Here is a 15,976-nt window from a genome sequence, read left to right as displayed (position 1 = left end):
AGGCCCCCCTCTTGTCAGTCGCAGACTCCCCAAAGGGCGCGCGAACCCCAACTTCTCCTCCTCCTCCTCCTCCCCGAGGTCGCAGCCCGGGCGCAAGAACCCCAGACGCAGGGACCGACGGGCGGAGATATGTAAATCAGCTGGGCGCTGATAGGTGATTCCCGAGCTTTCCTCCGCTTTGACTCGGCCCCTCGCGGCAACGTTTTATAAACAGGCGGCTCTCCCCGCAAGGCACAACAGAGTCCAAGTGGGCAGCCTTGGCTCGGAGCGGAGAGGCGGCGGCGGCCAGAGTCTGACGAGGGCGGTGGGCTCTTTGCTGGGCCCCTTTTTCTCTCGGGGCCGTTCTTGGCCTCTGCCTGGGCATAAGGCCATTCCTTTCCAACTTCAGCTACAGTGATAGCTAAGTTTGGAAAGACCAAACCGAGGAAAGCCGCTGCGTCCTCCTGCAGCCCCTTGTAGCCCCCCCACCCCACTCCGAATCGCCCCGCGTTTCTGCTTTCTGTATCTCGCTCTCTTATCTACTTCCACCTCTCTCTCTTTCTGTTGTTTCTGCGCCTGAAAGGGCTTGACAGCCTCCGCAACTGAGCAAAACCAAAAAACAAAAAAAAGAGGAGAGGCGACCCCGGATTGCCATGGCTCGGACTGCAGCAGAACAGGAAAACAGCCGAGGCTGTTGCGGTGAGTGCGGGGCGTGTGTGGGATGATGGGGTTGAGCCGTTTAAGGGAAACGGCAACAGTGGGAAAGCCGTCGAGGTTGCGCGCGTTTTGTGCTGGAAAGGGTTAAACGCGTGTGGACCAAGTGGACGCGACGCGCAGGGAAAGGCGCTTTTCCCGGGGCGGGAGTGGGGCTAATTGGGTGAAAGGATGGGCACGCGCCCAGCCTGCAAAAGAAAGGCACTGGGGAAGGGGAGGGAGCACAATTCGAGCACCAAGTGGACTGTCGGGAAGAGAAGAGGGCTTTTCCTGTTGTGCGACTCCAACAATTCGGGATTCTGAGGGAACCCCGCTTCTTTTAGAAACAGGGTTTAAATAATGCTGGGCCCCTGGAACGGGGAAGTTAATTTGCTATCGGAATCCTTTTTGCTCTCGTTATAAAAGGGGATGCTTCAGAGTGGACTATTCAATAAGGCATGACATTTGTATCCAGAATGACATCGGTGAGATTAATGTTGTCCTGCACATAGAAAATGATCAGTATGTGTTATCTATACATACATAAAGCTGTCCCAAGGACATAAAAACAATTGTATAAACTCAATTTTGTCAGAAAATAGCCCATTTGGGGATGGTAACCAGAGGAAAAACGGCCCAAATCATACAACCTGCAGATAGCCCAATATGAGAGAGAGAACTGCAGGTAGATTGGGCTATCTGCAGATTGTATGATTTGGGCTGTTTTTCCTCTGGTTACCATCCCCAAATGGGATATTTCATGCCAAAAAAGTGAGTTTATACAGTTGCTTTTATGTCCTTGGGACAATTTTCTACATTAAAATGTGGGTAGGTGAACCCAGTTATCCTTTCTATATTTGATTGGAGTCCGGTCCTTCCAAGTGTATGTACAACACCTATAAATGACATTTGTGATGAAGGATATATGGACATGAAATGGAGATGATCAGGGACCCCATAGTATATTAACTAGCAAAAGGTATTATAAGGCACTTAATAAACTTACTATTAAAGTATGGCAAGTATTTCTTGAAATACATTAATGTTACTCATTAAGCTACCTCAGTAGTAGAAGTAAAATAAATATCCATCAGATTCAAATTAATTCTTTAAAAGAAGATTCTGAACAATGATGATAATAACAAACATTTGCAGTCAATAATTTACCACTAATCTGTATTCATTATAGTTATTTGTTCTTTCCATCCTAGAATCCTGTATTAACTATTTGACATCTGCAAAAGTCCTCCTGTACTTTGGACATGCCCTGTCCACTTGGGTAAGTGAAATAAAACTACAGGAATTTGAGGTTAATTCATATGTATTATAATTGCTTGGTTACATTATATTTATATTATTCAGCAAAAATACATCTGCTAAATTATGCTCTGGGATAAATTGTGAAATCACTCCTTTGGGATGCCACAGTCGATAATATTACAATTAGGACTAGATTTTGGACTTTCTAATTCATGGATAATAGCCATGATTTGCTGATTTTAAAGAATCTCATATAGTTGTTGAATGGTAGATCCAGATGCAGCCATACTTAAGGGTAGATCTTTTGAAACTGATGGACCTTAACATGATAATTATGAATTTGTTCCCTTTGTTTCAATATATCTACTTAAAAGGTCACTGGCTGGTCTCAACTTACTAAAGACAAAGTAAAATGAACTTTGCATCTGATTTGAGGCACTTTTATTCTGTTTGACAGGTATCCATTTTTCAAGCAATACTTGCAGCTAATGGATTTATCTCTCTTTTAGTAACTTTTAATATTCTATGGATGTATGGTGCAAGGTTCAAATAGAAACTACTTGTAGAAATTAATTGTTCAAGAACTTGGATTTGCATCACAATTTTGAGGAAGCAGAACTTTTTTAAAAAGCAGATAGAGTACATTGCATTTTTGAGCAACAGTTTAAAAAATAGTTGGTAATTTTTATGTTAGCTGCTGATTTTTTAGAGTTATGTTGATTGTTATGAATTGACCTATTAATAAACATTAAAACTTTTAATCTTCAGAATTTTAGAAGAGTGTTTGTTCTACGGAAGATTGTAATATTTATTGCATCTATTCCTGCATGGTTCTATATTTGAATAAAAAGTTGTTTATTTTTTCACTATAGTAGTAAGAGTTCACATGAAAAATATCTGGTTGGGAACAATGTTGGACAAGAAAAAAAATATTTACTCCATCTACTTTTATCCTGCTTTTTCTACTTAAAGATACTCAAGTAAATTAGAAACAACATTCAAAATACATTCTATAATTAAATTATGATTAAAAGTATGTATGAGAGAGAGATAGAAATAGTATTAGGTTGATGTACCTGACACCTACATTTTGATTTAAATCTGGCTTGGTTGTAAAGTGACTAACTATTGTAAGAACTTAATATAAAAGCATCGTATATACTCTACTATGACTGTTCAGCTCCATGTCATGGATAGTAGCTCTTAATTTAAGATCATGGCCATCTTCATTAAAATGTCCAAGAGATGTCTATCATTTTATCATTATCATAAAAATGTGTTTGATATGATAATCAGTTTTCCATATTAAAATTAACAATAACTATAACAATAGCATGTTGATTGTCTCTTGATTTAATGAATTATATGACTAGTACAATGATCCAATAAGGAATTAAGCATTATTTATTTCATTGGCTTGCCTTTGGGAATTTAGAATTATAATTTTAAATGGCTATGTAGTTTGTATGATGCCAGAATATATTTATAAAAATTTATGTGTAATTCATTATGATTGCTTACACTCATTTATGATAATATTGTCTGCCTAAGTCATTTTTTCTTTAAGTAGAAAGCAAATATAATATTCTCTGGCCATTTTTTCTTTCTTAAATAGAAGGAAACAGGCAAATAAATACTTTGGTAAAATAGTTATCCCTTTATAACCATTAGTAAAATTAAAAAGTTTTGAAATACTGCAACTTCAGTAAATACTAATATTGCTGATTTAGCTATTAACTTATTTATTAATTAGGAAGTAAGAAACTCTTGCTAGAGCTTCAAAAATAGCATGCTTACAACTTGAGTTAAAAACTGGCTTCAACTTCAAGGCAATGTCAACAGTAATTACATTTTCAGAGCTCGATGAATCTGCTTCCTTATTAGACCAGTGGTAACTTCATTAAATTGTGGTCAGTTCATACCTTATGCAAAAGCAAACCCAGAAGGGATGAGTACATTCCAAAGAGTTGATATTAACCATGATTTCTTAACAAACTTACCCCATCAACCTATATACAATATTTTTATATTTGCAGTGTAAACTGAAATACCTGTAGGATTGCACATAAAATAGATTGGGCCAATTTCATATACTTTATAACACTTGGGTGGATTCCCAATGAGGCATTTATAGTGCAAACACATCTTGCCTTATTCTCAGAAGTTTATGAGAGGCCAAGTGAAGAGTATTTCTAACCTTGTGTTTCGTCAATGCTAGTTTTTCTCTTCCTGTTTAAAAAAAATCTGTTTAAAAAATGAAATAGTCGCACAAATACTTCGGATTAATAATGCCCAGAATTCATTGTCATTTCTTTGTTTTATGATTACTTGCATTCAGGCATTTCAATATGAGCAACTTTGGTATTATCATTAGTTACTGGATTTTTTGGTCACTAAAAAAAGAAGACAAATATGTGCAAAGCATGGAGATATACATGCACACATATGGACAGGCTGTGTAAAATATGAACTCTAAATGGCCATTAGAGATATCAGTTGAACAGTCTTGTTTGGTCATTGCCAGTTCATCCAGTGATTTTACTAGGTAGTGAGTTAATGGGAGTCAGAATCAATAATTCCTGTATGTTTCATGGATAGAACAATGGAATGCTAATTGACTGTAGCAGAGCTAATTATTATTTAGGACTTGTAAGAAAACACAAACTTGACAGAACAACTGACACCGCCTCAAGTTGTTCTGTGAGTGAGATGGTCAATCTTGAAGTTCAAGAAATAAATAAATAAAAATTCTTGCCAGCCTAGACATTACGAGATGGTGTATTTTATCAGTGAGGGGGGATACAGGTCTGAAGAGAGTCTTTTCCAGGATGATAGGTTCCAGGTATTTTGAGATTCACAATTTCCAGTGGACATGCAATCCAATGATATTAATGTTACAGTTGTAGGTTTGGTTGATGGCTATTTGTTGTTTGTTTTCAGTGCAGAGAAAGTTTACAATACAGTAAATATAAAAACAGTAAATACAAATAACAAAAATTGTCAGATATAAGTAGATTTATTGTGAAAAAATTAATGGAAAATAAGGTGTTCCCTAGCAAAGCACCACTACTAAAAAGCATACCTCCAGCCCCCACCCCCTCCATTCAATTTGTATGTATAGCACTGATAATACTAGCAATGGCTTCCCCGTGTAGATGCTGATATTAATTAGTGTTTTAGATATATATATATATATGTACAGCAAGAAAAAAAATCTAACATTATATAAATAAAAGTATGAATCTTTAGATTGCAATATAATCCCACCCCCTATATTATAGTGGCAGAATAGGCAGAATATTTTATGAAGGCTTCTCCTTTTGGTTCCTATTTATAATTAAATACTGGTCATCTGAGTCAGCTTCACATGGCCTGCCAACATCCACAGTCAAAGCAGGAAATCAAGGCTAGATTCTAGAATTCACTAACCATGCTCCTCCTTCAGTTTTACTTCAGGTCATTTGTGCTTTTCAAGTGGCCAAGGAGTGAATACCTCATGAGAAGATATTTGCTTTCGTCCTTCACCTCTTCTTCTAGATCTTGAAAAAAAAGAGGGTCATGGTGATGTCATCAAGAAAGGGAGTCCAGCAAGAATCTCTTATGCAAGCATACCTCTTAGCCCTTCAATGTGACATATTGTTGTAGTACCTAGTTTATGTACATCCTGAGTTGCTGTATGTCTCATATGTATAATAGACTTCTCAGAACTTGGGAAAGAGAATGGTAGTTTCTAAAATACTACAAAGGATAGAACACCTGGACATTCCACCTGTATCAGTGAATTAAATAGCAACTTCCTTACCACTTCAGGGAGCAGCCTGCTAAGGGGATCAAAGAAGCCCCATCAAAAATAATAACTATTAATAAGTGGGGTGCTAAGGTCCATGTATCCTGTTTTCAAGATTCTGTAACTTATCCCTTTTTTCCTTTTAATGAATCTAATTACTAAGACCGTTTGAGATTGTAGTTGGATAAGAGTGGCTGCTGGAGACCTGACAATGTAATATATACGTATTTAGGTGGTATAGCAGTATGTTTTGCTATTTTATTGATGTTTATTTTGAATGTTGTGTATCATCTTGCAATTGCCCACGTTTTCTAATTATTTACAGATTTTAAAAGTGATGAATAATTAAATGTATTATATTCATTCTAGGGAGATCGTATGTGGCATTTTGCAGTGTCTGTCTTCCTGGTTGAATTGTATGGAAACAGCTTGCTCCTAACTGCTGTTTATGGATTGGTTGTAGCAGGATCAGTTCTTCTTCTGGGTGCCATTATTGGAGACTGGGTAGACAAGAATTCAAGGCTCAAAGGTTAGTAGTGGCACATTTAACGTTTGAAGAATACAGTATTTGCATATAATAAGGGAAATCTAAATAACAAAAAAGCATGGAATTTTCTGAAATAATTGTTTCAGTGACAAGCTTTTAATTACATCATGCCTAATTTAAAGTGTGCCCAATTGGCTAGTTGCACCCAATTAAGCTTGAAAAACTTTACCAGACTTACTGACCATCCTAAAATAGAATGCTCAGCTGCATAGTCCAAGACTTCCATAAGGTTTCAAAGATAGTTGATTTTGGAAGGCTCTGAAAAGTCTACAGAAAAGCCATTTACATGGAAGATCACATGAAAGCCATGGGCTAGACTGATAGATTAATTAAACAACACCAAAAGATGATAAACCATTTTTTGTACTGCTGCCAAGAAAAATTAATGGTCATCTTCATCAAGCACCAGATATCAAGCTTGATTTAAAAGAGATTTTTTTTCTCTAATGCAAAATTAAAGGTTTATATCCCAACTTCAAAAAAATAACCACTAGTTCTATCAACATTGATGTAAAGGATTGCACAGTAAGTGTCTTATTCAGAATGGCTATGCAAATAACAAATGGACTGCCCAGTCATATCTGTGTTTACTTATTCTTTAAGAATTACAGGCTTCACTGGGACTTACCCCATAACGAGGCATGACTCTGTAGGATCTGCAACTACTTTAGAATAGTAATTTGAACTGTTTATTAAAAATGCACAGTAGGGACGCTACCTCATACTTCCATGGCTTCTGTAATTACGTTATGTACTCTTCAGAATTAATATGTTTTAAGTTATTAATACCACTTAAATCTTGTCTTGACTAAATACTTCACAAATAATTATCTAGTTTAAGCAAAGCTAATTTTGAATAATTAATGCCCATTAGATGTAAATAACAACTACTCAAGCTGGGTGTTTCCTCCTTTGTAGTAGTGTTAGCAATTTGAAAATGATGCTTTCACACCAGGAAGTGACTGTCCCTTGTCCAGTGCTGTTTAAGCACTAATGCAAAGATGAATGTCTCACTCTCTTTTACTTGTTAAGTCCATTTGTAGGGCATTGGCCTCAAAGTGTTGCCTTGAAAACAGGTGTAAACATCTTGATGTATTAATAGACTGAAATATTTCCTATTTTAAATATTGACGTTGTGCCCCCTTTCCCATTCTTTTTTCCTAAACAGTCGCCCAGACGTCCTTAATTGTGCAGAATGCATCGGTCATTCTGTGTGGCATCCTTCTGATGATCGTCTTCCTGTTTAAAACACAGCTTTTAAATTTGTATCAAGGATGGCTTCTTGTAAGTGCACAGAAGTAAAAACATTGATAAGGGCATGTGGCCAAATATCTTGTGATGTAAAATTCATGCAAAATGCAGCAGTTCAGGAGGGGAAGTTGATTTAAAGAGTGAGAGGGAGGCCTGTACTTTCTTACCTTTTCCATAACAAGTTGTTTCTATTTCCACAGACCTTATGCTATATTCTAGTCATCTCAATAGCAAACATTGCAAATTTGGCCAGTACAGCCACAGCAATCACCATACAGAGAGACTGGGTTGTTGTTGTTGCTGGTGACAATAGAAGCAAATTAGCAGGTAAGGTATATTTGTTTAACCTTATTTTATTCTGTGTGACTGGCTTAAAAGAACAAATGAATTCCACACATTTTGCCGGATTGCAACAAGAGAACATGACTTTAGATTTCTTTTCCAGGTTTTTTTTTTTTTTGGGGGGAGATAAAGCAACAGATCAGAGAATTATATAATTTGTATGAACAAGTAGTCATAATTTCCTCAAGATTTAGCAAACAAATTGTACTATTCCTTAAAATACTACTTTGTCACTTTTTTTTTGCAAAACATTGTTTCCATTGTTTATTAGTCAATCAATTTATATAGATACCTACTCAACATGCAATTCAGGATGGCATACACAGTTAAAAACAGCAAATCATCATCATCATCATCCAAAGAATAAAATATAAATTGCATTGTGCCAGTTGCAGCTCCAACAATTCAAAATAATCAAGATAGACTCAAAATCTCTCCTTGCTTTGTGTCTGGTGGAGAAACCCAATCACCAGAGCCTTTCAGAAGTGGGGCAGACTTGAGGCCCTAGGGATTTTGGAAGGAATGCTGTTCCATGGGGCAGGCATAGGGACAAAAAGGCACATCTGGTCGCACCAGATGACCATGTTAAGTGATGGAACTTGGAGCATACCAATTCAGTCAGCTGACATCAGACAGGCAGAGGTATTTGGAGGCAGGCAATTCTGCAAATAACTAGGCCCATCCAACTTCTATCAAATAAGATACGTTCTTTCCACTTCTGTGAAAAGAAGGGTAGCCTGTGGTGCAAACTGACAACAGCAGCCTTAAGTTCTACTCCCAAGCATTCTGAGCTGTGGTAACTGAATAAGGAGCGAAATAGAAATAATATGCTTCAAACTGCACAGATTTTTATATTTGAAACTAAAAGACCAAATGACCCTCAGACATATAATGATTTGCAACTAATTGTTCTATAGCATGATGCCAAATTCTTTGTGCTCTACATTTTTATTTGATTGCAAAAATCATTCATAAGAATATATTTATTTATGTCCACATGTGGTATCCAGCTATTCCATTTTTAAAAAAATGGAACAATGCAAATATGGACATGCACAGGGAGACTAAATGATTAAAAGGGTATGGGATGAGAAGGGAACAGACAATTAAAATTGTGTCCTGTTTTGTATTTAAAACTAAGTTGCATGTTTCATAGAGTCGTACAATATTTGCTGCAGGAAGGTACCGTTTTACATCATAGGTAGTGAAACGTTGCGTGCTATTAAAAAATATTTCCAATTTACATACGTAAACAGGAATGGTTAGAATGGAAGTAACCAGTAAACTACTGAGACTAGAGGAAATTGTGCTTTTTTTCTTCTACAGTAGTCTGGTTTTTTTCTATTTGTGGTCATCCCAAAATGTTGAATAATGGGAATGTTGAATGATGGATAAAAGGATATGCTTTTTATGCAATACTACTTAAATGCTAGAATTTGATGAAACACAATGCGATAATAATATATAAAAGATTAATTATCTGGTTCAGGTTTAGTGTAAGTAAGAAGACTTCAAGATAGGCATAATATCTTTGCATCCAGTGATACTTGTTTAGAATAAATGTTACTCTTTTGTGAATGAATGCACACAATTGCTTTTTTATATATGATACTTATTTAACACATTTTATATAGCTCTATAGGAAGGTATAAAATAGAACAGAATAGAATAGAATAGAATTCTTTATTGGCCAACTGTGATTGGACACACAAGGAATTTGTCTTGGTGCAAATGCTCTCAGTGTACATAAAAGGAAAGATATAGTTTGCTTTTTTTATAAAGTTTATATTTTATAAAGTTTATGAAAATATAAATATTGTGTTCAGACTAAGCCAAATATGTATGCAACTAGGTTTAAAAAGTTTAGGTAAGTGTACAATTAGACAAAAACCCAGGGAAGAATCAAAATAATAAATACTAGGATTTAAGAAAAGATTAAAATTATAAGACAAAGCCTAAAAAATAGTATTCTTTTTTCTTCAGTAATTGTTTTATTGCAGTAGAACATGTGCATAATACATTATGAAATACATATATTAGCTGGACGTAGTGGTATAAGCTAGAAGTTGTTCATACATAATAGCTCAGGTAATTTGAAACTTTAAAGATAAGAAGAAAAAAGTTAATTTCAGTGTTAAATATAACTTCTAAAATGTTGATAAATATAAGATTGTTTAAGCTGTACAGCTAAAAATGAGTAGCATTGATAAACAATTCCAAAATAAATGATAGTATAATATATAAAAAGTTTCTGTCTTAATGCTAAATACTCAGATCTCTATTGTATTATTGTTGAGATGATTTATAAATGTTAACAAAACTGAAAAACAGAATAAAAAGAAAAAGAAGGTGCTTGGCAAAGTAAGCAGTTCTTCAGCCAGCCTCATAAAAACCACTATGACTCAGCAGCCAAAAAGTAACTTCTGAAACTGCCTTTCATCGTGTAGGTGTGGCACAGAAAAGAGAGTTATTTTTGTGACATTGTCAAGTACTAACTTTTGCATTGGTTTATAGATATGAATGCTACCATACGAAGGATTGATCAGCTGACCAACATCTTGGCTCCTATGGCCGTGGGACAAATAATGACCTTTGGATCACCAGTGATAGGGTGTGGGTTCATTTCTGGCTGGAACTTGATCTCCATGTGTATAGAATACACACTGCTCTTCAAAGTGTACAAGAAGACGCCTGCTTTGGCTCACAAGTCTGGTTCAAAGGGTGAAGAGTCAGAACTGAAGCAGCTCAATATACAGAAAGGTAACAGGATTGCAGAAGTTTTCCTTGATCAAACAACAATGGGAGCATACCCTTCTGCATACTTCCTTGTCGTTTTAAGTTCAACGGAGTTCTGTTTCCGTATAATTCTTTATATAGTATAGTTTTAAAAATCCATGCCAAGATTTGGAAAAACCAGTCAGGCAGTGGCACTCCCACTGCTCAAGCGCTTAACACTAAGGGTTCATTTGACATACTCAAAGTCAGAAGAGCAGAAATAAGGAAAGAGAAACATTTGGTGCTTTCCCACATTCTTCTTCTTTCTAATGGAGTGGGGGAAGGGAGGAATCTTTCCTGCTATGCAATGGGAACCAGTTTTTACCTGTCAGTCAATTGTTTACAACCTGTTCTGACTGAGGACGGAGCTCTAAAGTGCCTTGCTAACAGCATCTCTGTTGTTAATGGTGCAAATCTGTTTGCTTGAATGGACAATCCTTACCTTCTCTTTCTGTCTGCAGATGGTGAATCGAAGGGTACCGAAGGAGTCCAGTTAATTCTCAAGAAAGAGACTGCTGTTTTTGAGCCTGAACAGCAAAATACTAGCTGTCTTTCTCGCATGGCCGAGCCCTTCAGTACATTCCGTGACGGATGGGTTTCCTACTATAACCAGTCAGTGTTCCTTGCAGGTCTGGCCTTGGCATTCCTTTACATGACAGTCCTTGGCTTTGACTGTATTACTACTGGCTATGCATACACTCAGGGATTGAGTGGCTCCACTTTAAGCTTATTAATGGGGGCCTCTGCCTTAACTGGAATCCTGGGAACAGTAGCCTTCACTTGGCTACGTAACAAATGTGGGTTAATCCGCACAGGCATCATTTCTGGAATAGCCCAGCTGTCTTCTCTTGTTTTGTGCGTGATCTCAGTGTTCACACCAGGAAGTCCTTTGGATCTCACTGTTTCCCCATTCGCTGACATCAGTGCTAGGTTGTTTGAAAGCAGTCCGTTAGCCACCGTGGCGCCTGATGGTGGTTTCCTTGAAATGGCTGTTACCACTGAAATGCCTGCTTTGGTCAATGCAACGTCATCTGATCCAGGATTAGCTCCCAGCCCAGAGTCTCTCATCTCGGTTAGCCTTTTGTTCGCAGGAGTCATTGTAGCAAGAGTTGGTACGTACATTCATGTATAAAATATTCATGGTACTTCATGGAATACAGATCTATACTTCTGTAGTAGTCGTGGAACCTTTCATAAATCTCATATTAAGTCTAGATTTTCAAGATGGTCTCCAGATATAGTTGAATTACAATTTATGATGTATTGGATTACAACTTCTAGAATGTCTATAGGCAGCTGAGGATTCCAAGACTTGCTTCCCTCCCATCCCCACTACAATTAAATAAAGTTTTATTGATTAAAAAAAAAACTTTTAACACCATGTTTCTCTGCATAGCCATTCAGAAGCAAGTCTGGCCACATATAGTGGAAAAAATTAAGCATGGGAACGTATCCTAAATTGTCTCATTCTCATAAACAAATCCAAGATAAGTAAAATGGACTAATAATTATAAATCCCAGTGGTGCTGCAGAATTAGCACCATAACAATTGCTAGGTTTATACAAGTGTAGCCTGCATTACAGAAAGAAGAGCACCGGAAGTGGTTGTCTTATTTCCCTATCCGAATTTTTTTCCATCATAATTGTTCTGATTGGAAGACTGGAGCAAAATGTTTCCATTGTATATATTTGCAAAATGGGATGACAAGGCTCTTAATTGAAAAAAAAATAGGATTTGTTTCAGGTATAGAGATCTGTGCTTGTTTAACCAGTGTTTTTCTGTGTCTCCTGCCCTGTTTCAGCTAGAATTAAATTTCTTTTTCCTTTTGTTTGCTTTTTATAGGCCTTTGGTCTTTTGACCTGACAGTCACACAATTGATCCAGGAAAATGTGATAGAGTCCGAAAGAGGTGTCATAAATGGTGTCCAAAACTCCATGAATTACCTTCTGGATCTGCTGCATTTCATCATGGTTATTTTGGCTCCTAACCCTGAAGCTTTTGGACTGCTAGTAATCATTTCCGTTTCCTTCGTCGCAATGGGTCATATCATGTACTTCCGTTTTGCCCATAAAAGCTTGGGGAGGAACGTCATTCTTTGCTGTACTCCTGAGCTAAAGTTTGTTGCCAATGAGCCTCCAAATTCTGATGAATCCAATGCATAGAGGATTTTGCCTCCTCCAGATGTTTTTTTCCCAGTCCATGTTGACTGTCATGCTTTATTATGGGTCAGAAGCAGTTTGGCACCTTCTAAAATGGTATTCCTTTCCAGCACCCAAGCCCACAATCTGCCTTGTTTTCCTTTGCCTTTGGGCAGGTAACCAAGTATGGATTTTTACCAGGTGCAAGAGATACATTTATTTATTTAAGAGGATATCTTCTCGAGAGTTAATGTTTAATTTTTTTTTAAAGGCAGTTGAGTAGAAGGACATAATTTTGATTCTTTTCAAATACACAATTACTATTGGTTGGAGTGGGGTGGAGATTAATAGATTAAACAGATTATGCTCTTATATGTAATATGATTAGTGGGTGTTATTGCTTCATACAGCATAGATGTGCAGTTTTTTTTTCTTTTTTAAAGAAATACTAGATGGGAGGAAAACTATACAAATCAATGACAGCAAAGTTTAGGGTTAGGGTTCTCGAATGTGCCTTTAAACAAACAAACTAGACCTTTTCTGTGAAGTTACTTCTAGTTCAGTTTTGGAGAAACATCTGGGTTACTTTAGTATATTATCTGAGTAAGAAATAATGTAAAATAGTATAGAATATGTATGTAGCACTTCATAGGAGGCAAGATTAACCTAGCATAGTCCAAAGCTATTTATATAATACAGTATAACATTATAAAACATAAGGGGGAAGTATTTTTGGTTTTATAAATTTTCAATAACATGCTTACTAAGCCTTGGTTTCATAGTATTAAAGGCCAAATATATGAAGTGAGAGAACTAGGTTGTGTGAATGTGCGTTAATGGGAGAGTGTAAGAGAAAAGAAAGATACAATCTCTTTTTTAAAAAATCATTTAAATTATTTAAAACACCTAAGCTGCAAATTGCAACCATTTATTTTAATATCTAGAAGAAATCAAGAGTATGCCACCAGCAACTTCTTTATATAAAGCCCATTTTAAATGACTACAAATTGACCAAAAAAGTCATTTGTTTCCTAGATGAACAATCTGAGACCTTATGTATGAATGTTGTTATCTTACGTATGTCAGTAATTTGGAGAAACAAGCCGTGTAACTTGTGAACACATGATTAATAGTTTAATCATGTTTAAAGTAAAAGCATGTCCCTCATCATAGATCTATATTTGCAAAAGCAACTTTCCTCCAAAAGGAAGTATAGCAGTATTTGTATTTGTACTATCAAACAGCTTCTGGGCAGCACCGATATTGACAATTCCAAATATACGCTGGAGCAAGATTTTGGTGAAGATGAAGTGGTGCATACCAGTGGTGGTATGCTACCGGTTCGGCCTGGTTGTGCTGAGCCGGTAGCGGCGATGAGCAGTGGAGACCAAATCTATTCTCTCCACCACTCTGCTGTTGGGCGCACCTACCTGCCCAGGCTCCCATACTCACCTTTATCTTCTGTTTGTGAAGTGCAGCTGCTTTGCATGGCACAGAAGAGTGCCACACGGCAGCTGCTAAAGCGATCGGGAGAGTGCAGGCTTGAAGGAGGTGAGTCAAAACGCCTCTGTGCCTGCGCAAAGTGCGTATTTGGTGCACGCATGCGCACAAAATGTGAGCATGCATGCAAAACACGCCCACCAAGCCACGCCCACTGAACCGGTAGTAAGAGGTTTTCGAATCCCATCACTGGTGCATACCTTCTGTTCAGTGGCAGGATTGGTGTGGTTCTACTGTGCTAATCAGCCAGCATGGTTTGCACTTAGAAGAAAAGTCAGCGTGAAGAGTCCTGCTTCACTTTACACTGGTGAATTAGGGTACATCTGTATAGTTTTAAATGTTTTACAGAGCTGATAACCCTTGTGCACTCTTTTTTTTTTAACTTTTATACCCTCGCTTACTAAAAAAAAAAATCTTTTTTAAATAAGTTGCAATTGGTTTGGGATGTGTGTGTGTGTGTTTAAAAAACTTGTTAAGGTAAATGCAAGCATTGATAATCAGTAGTGACCGACAATGCCATCTATGTATGAATTGCTTTTGGAGACATTTTATGGTATGCAGAAATGAGTACAATGCTTTTTACAGTAACTTTCATGCACTTTTGTGGAAATTGCAGTAACAATGCTACAAGCACTTTGCTTTAAAATAGAGTTGAATCTTCTTACTCTACTTCTGGAGTTTTTCTAAATGTAATTTTCAACTTCTGTTTGTTAAATATTTGTAAAATATTTGTATGCATAAATATAAACTATTTTTCACATTTTTTGCCTTTTCTTCATTTGGGTAATATGTTTTGCACACAATACATTTAATCCCATATCTGAAATTACGTGGCAATTCACAAAACCTGTGTTTAGAATTTTCTCTAGAACTCTGAAACTGAAACTGAATTTTATACACAAATAAAATGGAGATATTGTTTCCAGCATAATGAATTGTACATCTCAGATTGATTTGAGAGAATTATAGTAGCAGTTTAAAAGCAAAACAAACAATCCCATTTAATGAATGTTATCATCATTTTTGCATATTTTTAATATAGTGTCAACTCAATACTGTTTCAATGCCATAACAAATTATGTTTGGTCCATTTTTAAACTTCCTGGATAAATTACTCAAGAGCATAAACTTTCTTCATAGTAGCTCCATCCATGAATTAAAGCATACTTGGATTTGACATTGAATGGCCAATATTTTGTCTTATTAAGAGGGATTGTAATAGCATTTCTATGATGATAATGGAGAAAAAGAAGATGAGTGGAAAAGAAACATAATTTGAGAACATATGATTTAGGAGACATATCTATTTTTATAGCATGTCTACTAAAATTGGCCAACAAAGTATATTTTAAGGAAAAAAAAATAAGAAAACAACACTTATTTGTAGAATTTATATTCCACCTTTTAATTTTATACTAGTGGTCTCTGACCTCCGAAAATAAAATTTGTCCAGCAGAAGAGACAACATGAGTTTGACTGGCCAAGGAAGCAATAATTTGTATTGACACATGATCTTTCTCACTTCTTTTGTAACTTGCAATCAAATGACAATAGTTAGCATCATGATGCCATGATGCTTGGACAACTTTGTCTCTCCCTTCTGCAAAACTGTGTCTGAACATTTGTGAAATTAACATCTCTCAAGAGCTTACCTGAAACATCAAAATCTTCTGTTAGACCTCCTGAATCTTTGATATCAACAC

General features: G+C 36.5%; 1 protein-coding gene across 1 annotated transcript; it reads left to right on the top strand.

The window, feature by feature from the left end:
• The first annotated feature begins 233 nt into the window (after positions 1-233).
• SLC40A1 (solute carrier family 40 member 1) lies at positions 234-15,036 on the top strand. The gene is made up of 8 exons (XM_026696924.2): positions 234-678; positions 1,884-1,951; positions 6,089-6,248; positions 7,435-7,550; positions 7,718-7,844; positions 10,374-10,619; positions 11,096-11,746; positions 12,478-15,036. Exons 1-8 carry the CDS (start codon positions 633-635, stop codon positions 12,795-12,797), a joined length of 1,734 nt encoding a protein of 577 aa, XP_026552709.1. The 5' UTR covers positions 234-632; the 3' UTR covers positions 12,798-15,036.
• The last annotated feature ends 940 nt before the right edge of the window (positions 15,037-15,976 follow it).

Source organism: Pseudonaja textilis, chromosome 1 (assembly GCF_049901715.1).
Source record: "Pseudonaja textilis isolate UNSWEBS1 chromosome 1, rPseTex1.2, whole genome shotgun sequence".
NCBI lineage: Eukaryota > Metazoa > Chordata > Lepidosauria > Squamata > Elapidae > Pseudonaja > Pseudonaja textilis.
This window is presented reverse-complemented; position numbering and strand designations above follow the sequence as displayed.

What these genes read in the sequence shown, in the direction of transcription:
- SLC40A1 (XM_026696924.2), top strand. Translation starts at nt 633, where the DNA reads ATGGCTCGGACTGCAGCAGAACAGGAAAACAGCCGAGGCTGTTGCG. An exon ending in CAATAGAAGCAAATTAGCAG is followed by an intron (nt 7,845 to 10,373) that starts GTAAGGTATATT and finishes ATTGGTTTATAG; the next exon opens with ATATGAATGCTACCATACGA. An exon ending in GCAGCTCAATATACAGAAAG is followed by an intron (nt 10,620 to 11,095) that starts GTAACAGGATTG and finishes TTCTGTCTGCAG; the next exon opens with ATGGTGAATCGAAGGGTACC.